The sequence below is a fragment of the Piliocolobus tephrosceles genome, chromosome 12, assembly GCF_002776525.5.
Source record: "Piliocolobus tephrosceles isolate RC106 chromosome 12, ASM277652v3, whole genome shotgun sequence".
Classification (NCBI taxonomy): Eukaryota; Metazoa; Chordata; class Mammalia; order Primates; family Cercopithecidae; genus Piliocolobus; species Piliocolobus tephrosceles.
Genome location: NC_045445.1, coordinates 95,897,036 through 95,907,686, shown reverse-complemented (window position 1 = coordinate 95,907,686; position 10,651 = coordinate 95,897,036). Strand labels below are relative to the sequence as shown.

Here is a 10,651-nt window from a genome sequence, read left to right as displayed (position 1 = left end):
TTGGGTTTGAACTGCAGTTCTTCCACTTAGAAGCGGTGCTTTTTTAAACCTCTCCGAGCCTCATTTCCCCTGACAATAAAAATGGGATTGGCAACTTGGTCTGCACAGGGCTGCTGGGAAAATCGTGTGACAGTGAGTGTAAGTACTCAGGAAATGAGTTCCCCCTCTGCTCTTACCACAGAGCCAGGGTAAAGGCGCTTGATGCTTTCCATTATCTCTGCCTTTCGCTGCTGGCGGCTGCTCTCCTGGCGGTCAATGCGGGCATCCCCTAGCTGCTCCATCACCTGATTCAGCTCCTTATTGATTTCATCAATACGCCGCTTGGCCATCTCCACCTCCTCTGTCAGCTCCCCCTCTAACTTCTTCTGCTCTTCTAGGGACTGCCTACAAAGTGAGGGCACACAGGAGTTACTCCTGCTGGTGAGAAAATACTCCTGGCTCAGAGAGGCTCTGGGGGTCCTGCATGAAGATGGGCAGGTAGGTAGGGTCACAAGAACAGGCCTGGAAGTAAGGGGGACAGTTGCAGAGCTACATACTTGCTAGTGGTGATGTATTCCTCCAGTTTCTCAATCCGCTTCTGATTCTCTTCAATTTCCCGCAGCTTTTGCTTGATTTTGGCCTGGGAAACAAATGTATTCCATCACCAGGGGCTGTACAAGTTTACGCCAAGACCACGGGAGCCCTAGATAACACCCCTTATGTGCCCACTCATCCAAGAGCCCAACAGTCCAGGACAATCTGTCACTAATATAGGAGGCCTACTAAAAAGCAGACATAGATGGTGTTCGGTTGGATCTACTAACTGATGATGGGGGCCTCCCAGATCTCCAGAACCTCTCACGGGTGTTCTACTCAGCCAAGGCATCTTCTTCACCAACCATGGAGGCTCAAATCAAGATAAAGCTTCACAGGCCTTTCTGTACCTGTTTCCTCATCTGCAAAATGTGGGTAATCTCCACTGCATAGAATACACATTAAGTGCTTAATAATAGGGTTGCTATTAATATTAATGACTATCACATTCCTCTTTTAAAAATTTTTATTATTTTTTAAAGTTTGAGACAGGGTCTCACTGTGTTACTCAGGCTGATCTCAAACTCCTGGCCTCAAGTGATCCACGAGGCCTGGCCAACATTCTTTTAAATATTTAAAAGTGCTTAGCAGAATGCCTGGAACACTGTACACTCCTAGGACACTATGACATGTCTATCGTTGTTATTACAATATTGTTATCAGGGAGGCAGTAAGTGAAGTATATTTGGTAAGAGTGTGGGCTTTAGAGCTACACTGCCCAGGGTCTGGTTCTGACACTTAATAGTTATGTGAGTGGCCGGGCACAGTGGCTCACGCCTGTAATCCCAACACTTTGGAAGGCCGAGGCAGGCTGATCGCAGAGGCAGGCAGGAGTTTAAGACCAGCCTGGGCAACCAGCAGAAACCCTGACTCTATAAAAATAAAAAAATTAGGAGGCCGAGGCGGGCGGATCACTTGAGTTCAGGAGTTCAAGATGAGCCTGGTCAACACAGCGAAATCCCATCTATACTAAACATACAAAAAATTTAGCTAGGTGTGGTGGCACCCACCTGTCATCCCAGCTACTCGGGTGGCTGAGACACAAGAATCACTTGAACCGGGCCGGGTGCGTCGGCTCACACCTGTAATCCCAGCACTTTGGGAGGCCAAGGCGGGTGGATCACCTGAGGTCAGGAGTTCGGGACCAGCCTGACCAACAAGGTGAAACCCCGTCTCTACTAAAAATACAAAAATTAGCTGGGCATGGTGGCTGGTGCCTGTAATCTCAGCTACTCGGGAGGCTGAGGCAGGAGAATTGCTTGAACCCAGGAGGCAGAGGTTGCAGTGAGCCGAGATGGCGCCACTGCACTCCAGCCTGGGCAACGAGAGAGAAACTGCATCTCAAAAAACAATAAAAATAAAAAAAAAGAATCACTTGAACCCGACAGGCAGAGGATGTAGTGAGCTGAAATCATGCCACTGTACTCCAGCCTGGGCAACAGAATGAGACTTTGTCTTTCCACAAAAAAAAAAAAAAAAAGCAGCCAGGCATGGTGGCAAGCACCAGTAGTGCTGGATACTCGGGAGGCTCTGGTTGGAAGATTGCTTAAGCCTGGGAAGTCAAGGCTGCAGTGAGCCATGGTTGCACTATTGCACCCCAGCCTGCGTGATAGAGAAAGACCCTGTCTCAAAAATAACAATAATCTTGTGACCTTAGGCAAATTACTCTGTGTTGTAATTTCCTCATTTGTAAGATAGGGTAACAGTAGCCATTCCATAAAGGTAATCATAAATGAAGAATTAAATGAGTGAATACATGTAAAGAACACTGCCTATCATACAGTAAATGCTCAACAGATGTGAGCTATTGTCATTATCATTAAGATTATCATGGCTAGGTGCAGTGGCTCACGCCTGTAATCTCAACACTTTGGGAGGCCAAGGTGGGCGGATCACAAGGTCAGGATTTCAAGACCAGCCTGGCCAACAGAGTGAAACCCCATCTCTACTAAAAATACAAAAATTAGCAGGACATGGTGGCACGCGCCTGTAGTCCCAGCTACTCAGGAGGCTGAGGCAGGAGAATTGCTTAAACCCGAGAGGCGAAAGTTGTGGTGAGCCGAGATCGCACCACTGCATTCCAGCCTGGGCAGGAGTGAGACTCTGTCTCAAAAAAAAAAAAAAAAAAAAAGACTATCATTACAGCTTGGGTAACTCTAATCCAACATGCTTGAGACCAGAAACGTTTCAGATTTTGGATTATTTTGGATTGGGGATGCTCAACCTGTATCCTTTTCTGTGGACCATCATCCCTAATCTTATAACTACAGCCTACCTCTGTCTCTACTTTCTTCCGTTCTTCCAGATCCAGACGGTCCTGGTCAGCTTTCTGGTCTCGATTGAATTTCTCTAGCTCCTGGGCCAGGGTAGCTGCTCTCTTGCTGGCTTCTTCTTTCAACCGGTGGTATTTCTTCACCTGTGTTAGGGACAGAGAAGGAGAACAGGGATGACCAAGTCAGCAGATGTCAGCCCAGGGATCTCCTCCCTGCCAACCCCTTCCAGAGCTTACCTGATTCTCCTCCAAGGTCAAATCTCTGCCCTGACTCTGACTCTCTTCTTCCATCCGTTCTTCAAACTCCTGCCGGGCCTTCTCCACTGACAGCATCTCCTTCTCCAGCTCATCCATGTCACCTTTACGCTTCTTATAGTGCTTCTGAGCATTCTGCAGGGACTTCTTGGCTGCTTCCAGCTTCTTGATTTTGTGGGAGGTGTTCTCCTTGGCTTTGATGTACTGAGGCCGCTTCTGGTTCAATTCTGAGTCCTTCTCCCTTTTGCCAGAGGGATGGGGGAAACCAGTGAGCACTATGGAAGAAGGGAGGGTTCCCAAGCTTTTCACCCAAAGGGGAGCTTGAGCCCCTGAGCCAACCTCAGGGAATTATCTAAAAGAACAAGGGCGTGATGCCCCACAGATCCTGAAAAAAAGGGGCAGTCTGACTACTCCCTGAAAGGTATGACTTTCAGGATCTGTGAGCCAGCGACTCCTTAAGGCAAAGCTACCAACTCTGCCTCAACCCTGGCCAGGATGCTCATTAACAGCTCCTAAGAACATCCTGTATTTACTTAGTTGGCCCCTCAAATTCCTATCCTTTAAACTTCTAGCTTCAGTTTTCCTCTTCTAGGAAGGCCTTCTCAGCCACTCCATTGGCTAGGCCTCACACTGGTTCCTCCTTCTTGGCAAGGCCACCACCCCTTTTGAGTTCTCCCTCATCTGAGCACCTGTCTACCCAGGGCCTGAGTGCTTAAATATTCTATTTGTCTAAACTGCAAGTCAAGAAATGTGTCTGGTTCTTACAAAAGCAAGTCAGGAGAATAACAGAGAAATGAGTATGGGTACTGAACTCCGGGCTCGGAGGAACCCTAATAAACAGCACGGCCTCTTGGTTTCCCGTAAGTCGCAGGCCCAGGTCTGCCTCTTACTTGATCTCCTTCTCAATCTGCTGCTGCTCCCGCATCATTTTGCCCAGCTCCTTCTTCTTCTCCTTCAGCTCATCCTCCACCTTGTCCATACGCTTCTTGTCCTTCTCGATCTCCTTGTTCTTAGAGGCCAGTTCCTTGTTGAGCTTCTCAATTTCCACTTCATTATGGTAAAGCTTAAAGAGCTGCAGCTGTACCTGAGCTCGTACTACCTCATCCTTCAGGCGCTGGTAGCGGTCAGCCTGTGCAAACAGGGGAATGGTGGCAGGGGTGCATCGATAAGGCACTGGCTCCATCCTGGTCCCTCAGAGCCAAGAGGTAGCTTGGCCACCTACCTCTTCTTTCTCCTGCTTTGCTTCCTTGCGTTCAGCCGCAATATTTTTCTTGCGATGGTAATTAAACTGTGTGTCCTCTTCAGCCTTCACCATTTCCTTCTTTCGCTTGTCATACTCCTGTGCCAGCTCCCCAGAACGACTTATCTCTTCAAATAGAGCTGTCCTCTCTTTGGGGTTCTTCATGGCAATAGATTCTACAGCACCCTAGTAAAAGTCAAAACACTCTTCCACTTCAGACCCCAGCCAGCCCAGTTCACCTTACCCATTTCCACTCCTTCATCCAGAAAAAGTTACCAACTTTCTCTCCCACGCCCCTGGTGCCACATTTCACATTGGGCTTTAAGAACAAATTCCTTGCCCTCTGAGGAGCACAGGGAGCCAAAGGGACAAAGACAAGAAAGTGTTACGTGCAGTAACAGAAGCAGCACAGGAAAAGGACAAAATGAAGCTTGGGGGTAGGAGACTGATAGGGATATCTATCTCAGAAGGCTTCCCAAAGATGACATCTGTGCTGAGTTTGGAAGATGGAGGGAAACTAACCAAGAAAATAAAAGAGAAAAGGTGGCCGGGTGCAGTGGCTTATACCTGTAATCCCAGCACTTTGGGAGGCTGAGGCAGGCAGATCACCTGAGATCAGTTCAAGACCAGCCTAGCCAAAATGGTAAAACCCCCATCTCTACCAAAAATATAAAAATCAGCCAGGCGTGGTGGCGGGCACCTGTAGTCCCAGCTATTTGGGAGGCTCAGGCAGGAGAATCGCTTGAACCCTGGAGGCGGAGGTTGCAGTGAGCCAAGATCGTGCCACTGCACTCCAGCCTGGGCAACAAGCCAAACTCCATCTCAAAAAGAAAAAAAAAAAAGAGAGAGAGAGAAAAAGTTATTCTATGTAGAGGAAAATTAATATGCAAAGACCTGCAGGCCAAAGAAAGCAGGTGAATTTGCAGAACCATAAATGGTTTAAGTAGGCTGGAGTGCAAGGCTAGAGGAGAAGAACATGCAGATGGTATTTGGATTTTGATGATGGTGTTTCCCGAATGACAGGCTTAGGCGTTTGGATCTCATCCTAAGGCAATAGTTCTCAAATTTCAGCCAGCATCGTAATAACCTGGATGGCTTGATAAAACACAAATTGCTGTGCCCCACCCCACAGTTTCTTCCAAGTCGGGAAGTCTAGGGTAGGGCCTGAGAACGTGCATTTTCTAACATGTTACCAGGTAATGTTGATACTGCTGGTCTGGAGACTAGTTTAAGAACCACCATTGTAAGGCAATAAGGAATCACTGAAATGCTTTAAGGAAAAAAGGGAGGGGAAACAAAACAAATGTGTGTCCTCATAAGATGAACCTGGCTCAGGGGCCAGACTTAGGTCGGGAAGCTCAAGTGAACAAGGTGCTACATTAGTTCAAGTGAGAGATGATAAAGCCTGAGATGGAGCAGGCACAGTGGGAATGGGACATGGTCTGGCAAAAACGGGATAGCCAATAACTATTAAAAACGCCCACCTGGAAAACGAGGAAGTTACGAGCTTTGATGAGAATGCCCAACTTCTCTAATTCCTCACTGTACTCATGTAGTTGGACCACTTTGTTGTTGATCTTGTACTCAGAGGAACCCCCTACAAGACAATGCATGAGTTGGCAAGGGTCAGGCCCCCTTCCTGTTCCAGTCCACTAGTCTAGCCACCTCCCAGGACCCAAGGAGAGCCTTCTGCCTGGCCTCACCCACCTACAATGACACGGGCAAAGGTACGGTCCTCAGCACCCTCCTCAGAGTAAACCATGCTGACAAAGGCCCGGTTGGCAGCTGGCTTGCCCACAGGAGCTCCATGGATCAGGTCCCGCAGGGTCTTTACCCGCAGGTTGCTGGTTTTTTCACCTAGCACAAAGCTGATGGCATCCATGAGATTTGACTTACCTAAGGGAAGAGGGACAAGGCAGTAGAGGGAAAGTCAGGATGAAGAGGAGAGGAAAAGGAATAAAGATATTGAGACGAACAAGAATGTCCCCTAATCACTCAGTACTCAGACTAATGGGAAGAGAGACTACTCCTCTGTCCCCATAAAGACTGAGCACAACCAAAGCTCTGGGTCAAAGGCTTAGGAAAAACAGTCCTCTTGCAGTTACTATATAGCAGCCAGAAGCTAGAACCCAGGACAAGCGTAGTGACTCACACCTGTAATCCCAGCACTTTGGGAGGCCGAGGCAGGAAGATCGCTGGAGGCCAGGAGTTTGAAACCAGCTTGGACAACAAGGCAAAACCCAGTCTCTACAAAAACTTTAAAAATTAGCTGGGCATGGTGGCATGCGCCTGTAGTCCCAGCTACTCGGAAGGCTGAGGAGGGAAGATTGCTTGAGCTCAGGAGTTCAGGGCTGCAGTGAGCTATGATGACACCACTGCACTCCAGCCTGGGTGACATAGCAAGACTCTCTTTAAAAAAAATAGTGGAAAAAAAAAAAAAAAAGAGGAAAGAATAATTTAAAAAAAGAAGCTAGAACCCAATCTAAAGAAATGGCATATTCACAGAATGGATAGTTCTACAACCTTTAATGACATGGACAAAAGCCTACAATAGGTGAAACAAACAAGACACAAAACTCAATGATGTTAAAATAATATAAAGTGGGTCGGGCACAGTGGCTCATGCCTGTAACCCCAGCACTTTGGGAGGCCGAGGCGGGTGGATCACCTGAGGTCAGGAGTTCGAGACCAGCCTGACCAATATGATGAAACCCCGTCTCTACTAAAAAAAATACAAAACTTAGCTGGGCGTGGTGGCGGGCGCCTGTAATCCCAGCTACTTTGGAAGGCTGAGGCAGGAGAATTGCTTGAACCTGGGAGGTGGAGGTTGCAGTGAGCCAAGATCGTGCCATTGCATTCCAGCCAGGGCAACAGAGTGAGACTCAATCTCAAAATAATAATAATAATATAAAGTAAAATTTAAAAATAGGCTGGGAGGAGGGGAAAATAGGAGTCTTTTTTTTTCTTTTGAGATAGAGTCTTGCTGACCTTGTGATCTCCTGACCTTGTGATCTGCCCGCCTCGGCCTCCCAAAGTGCTGGGATTACAGGCGTGAGCCACCGCGCCCGGCAAGGCCTGGGGGTTTTAAATGGGTATAGATTTTCAGGTTTTGCAAGATGAAAAAGTTCTAGAGATCGTATTGCACAAAAACGTGAATATATTTAACACTACTGAACTGTACCTTTAAAAATGGCTAATTTAGGAAATTTTATCTGTATTTTACCACCATCTAAAAAAAGAGCATATTCCTGTTTTTTTTTTTTTTTTTGAGACGGAGTCTGGCTCTGTCTCCCAGGCTGGAGTGCACTGGCCGGATCTCAGCTCACTGCAAGCTCCGCCTCCCAGGTTTACGCCATTCTCCTGCCTCAGCCTCCCGAGTAGCTGGGACTACAGGCGCCCGCCACCTCGCCCGGCTAGTTTTTTGTATTTTTTAGTAGAGACGGGGTTTCACCGTGTTAGCCAGGATGATCTCGATCTCCTGTCCTCGTGATCCGCCCGTCTCGGCCTCCCAAAGTGCTGGGATTACAGGCTTGAGCCACCGCGCCCGGCCCATATTCCTGTTTTGATACAATATGAAGCACACAGCATCATTTATGATGTATCTTGCCAAAAATATTTAACCTGAATCTATTTTTTCTTTTTTAATTTTTTGTTAAGGACATGGTCTTGCTATGTTGCCCAGGTTAGTCTCTAACTCCTGGCCTCAAGTGATCCTCCTGCTGTGGCCTCCCAAAGAGCTGGGATTACAGGCATGAGCCACCATATCCAGCCTAATTTGAATCTAAACATGCCTTTAGATTTATCTTCCAGTTTCTAGGAAATACAGCAATACAATATAGAGGAACACAGTAAGGTTTCTATGAGGAAATCTTAACACAAACACAGAATGTGGGATGTTCTCAAAGACAAATGGCCTGGTCTTTTCAAAAAGTCAGTGTCTAAAAAGAAAAGTTGAGCCAGGCACAGTGGCTCACGCCTGTAATCCCAGCACTTTGGGTGGCCGAGGCAGGCGGATCACCTGAGGTTGGGAGTTCCAGACCAGTCTAATATGGAGAAACCCCGTCTCTACTAAAAATACAAAATTAGCTGGGCATGGTGGCACACGCCTGTAATCCAAGCCACTCAGGAGGCTGAGGCAGGAGGCTCACTTGAACCCGGGAGGCAGAGGCTGCAGTAAGCCAAGACGGCGCCATTGCACTCCAGCCTGGGCAACAAGAGCAAAACTCTGTCCTACCCCCACCCTCCCAAAAAAAAAGGTTGAGAAAACCATTCCAAAACATGAGAGATTTCTGAGACACAGGCAAACAGTGCACAAACTTTGACTGGACTCTGGTTCCAAAATAACAAAAAGACATTTGGGGAGCAAGTTAAGGAAGCTTAAATATAAACTGGATAATTGATGACATGAGGAAATTTTCTTAGTTGTGATCATTGAATAGTGGTAGTACAGGAGAATGATGATTTTAAGAGGTGAATGCTGAAGCAGTTAGGGGTGAAATGTAATTGAGTCTGTAATTTACTTCCAAATGACTAAGTAATGCACATATATGCTTGCAAATTTTCTTAATAAAACTTGGGAGAAGAGAAGGCATAGGAAACAAATATATGAAAATGTAAACAGTACAGCAGTGATTGCCTCTGAAAAGCAAACTAAGCAGCTAGGGTCAAGGGAGTCTTCTTTTTACTACTGTATATCCTTAAGGATTTTAAAAATTGTATACCACATGCATGTATCAGCTATTCAAATAAATAAGGTTTTCAACATTAACAGTGGCTATCTTTTCAGTAGTGGAGTTACAGCTTTTATTTTCTTCATTTTAGACTCTGGAAACAAAAAAGATTTTATTTATTTTATTTATTTTGAATCTGAAAACAAAAAAGGTTTTATTTATTTTATTTATTTTTTGAGATGCAGTCTTGCTCTATTGCCCATGCTACAGTGCAGTGGTGCAATCTGGGCTCACTTGCAGTGAGCTGAGATCGCATCTACCAAGTTCAAGTGATTCTCCTGCCTCAATAGCCTGGGACTACAAGAGTGGTCCTGAATAGCTGGGACTACAAGAGTGTGCCACCACACCTAGTTAATTTTTGTATTTTTAGTAGAGATGGGGTTTCATCATGTTAGCCAGGCTGGTCTCGAATTCCTGACCTCAAGTGATCCACCCACCTCGGTCTCCTAAAGTGCTGGGATTACAGACGTAAGCTACCACGCCCAGACCTTATTTATTTATTTATTGAGACAGGGTCTGACTGTCGCCCAGGCTGGAGTGCAGTAGCAGTATCACAGCTCACTGCAGTCTTGACCTCCTTGGCTCAAGTGATTCTCCTGTCTCAGCCTCCCAAGTAGCTGGAACTATGGGCATGAGCCACCACGCCCAGCTAGTTTTTGGATTTTCGTAGAAGCAGGGTCTCCCTATGCTGCCTAGGCTGGTCTCAAACTCCTGAGCTCCAGAGATCCTCCACCTTGGACTCCCAAAGTGCTGGGGTTACAGGCATGAGCCACCATTCCGGGCCAAAAACATAGATATTATTTTAAAAGTTGAGGCCGGGTACGGTGGCTCATGCCTGTAATCCCAGTACTTTGAAAGGCCGAGGTAGGTGGATCACCTGAGGTCAGGAGTTTGAGACCAGCCTGGCTAACATGGTGAAACCCCGTCTCTACTAAAAATACAAAAATTAGCCAGGCACGATTGTGTGCCTGTAATCCTAGCTACTCAGCAGGCTGAGGCACGAGAATTGCTTAAACCCAGGAGATGGAGTAGTTAAGTGAGCTGAGATGGCACCACTGCACTCCAACCTGGGCGACAGAGAGAGACTCTGTCTCAAAAAAAAAAAAAAAGAAAGAAAAGAAAAGTTTAGTCGGGCTGGTGGATAAGGAGGAACAGTTTAGTCTCTATAATTTCTATCTCAAGACTGTCCCTAAACAACTTATATATGACTTTGAACTGAAGATCTGATTTCCAACACCTTTCTACTCAGCCATAAAAATAGCAGCCCAAGGCCGGGCGTGGTGGCTCAAGCCTGTAATCCCAGCACTTTGGGAGGCCGAGATGGGCGGATCACGAGGTCAGGAGATCGAGACCATCCTGGCTAACACGGTGAAACCCCATCTCTACTAAAAAATACAAAAAAAAACTAGCCGGGCAAGGTGGCGGGCGCCTGTAGTCCCAGCTACTCGGGAGGCTGAGGCAGGAGAATGGTGTAAACCCGGGAGGCTAAGCTTGCAGTGAGCTGAGAACCGGCCACTGCACTCCAGCCCAGGGAACAGAGCGAGACTCCGTCTCAAAAAAAAAAAAAAAAAAAAAAAAAAA

At 46.8% G+C, this 10,651-nt stretch overlaps 1 protein-coding gene across 1 annotated transcript in view; it reads right to left on the bottom strand.

Moving 5' to 3' along the window:
• LOC111536185 (structural maintenance of chromosomes protein 1A) overlaps positions 1-10,651 on the bottom strand; it is a 19,890-nt gene that overhangs the window by 5,287 nt on the left and 3,952 nt on the right. The window contains exons 2-9 of the mRNA XM_026452057.1: positions 6,048-6,236; positions 5,825-5,937; positions 4,323-4,526; positions 3,991-4,229; positions 3,083-3,341; positions 2,849-2,989; positions 537-619; positions 177-384 (exon numbers count right to left, since the gene is read on the bottom strand). Of these exons, the coding sequence (XP_026307842.1) occupies positions 177-384; positions 537-619; positions 2,849-2,989; positions 3,083-3,341; positions 3,991-4,229; positions 4,323-4,526; positions 5,825-5,937; positions 6,048-6,236 (1,436 nt within the window). The remainder of the gene's footprint in view (positions 1-176; positions 385-536; positions 620-2,848; positions 2,990-3,082; positions 3,342-3,990; positions 4,230-4,322; positions 4,527-5,824; positions 5,938-6,047; positions 6,237-10,651) is intronic.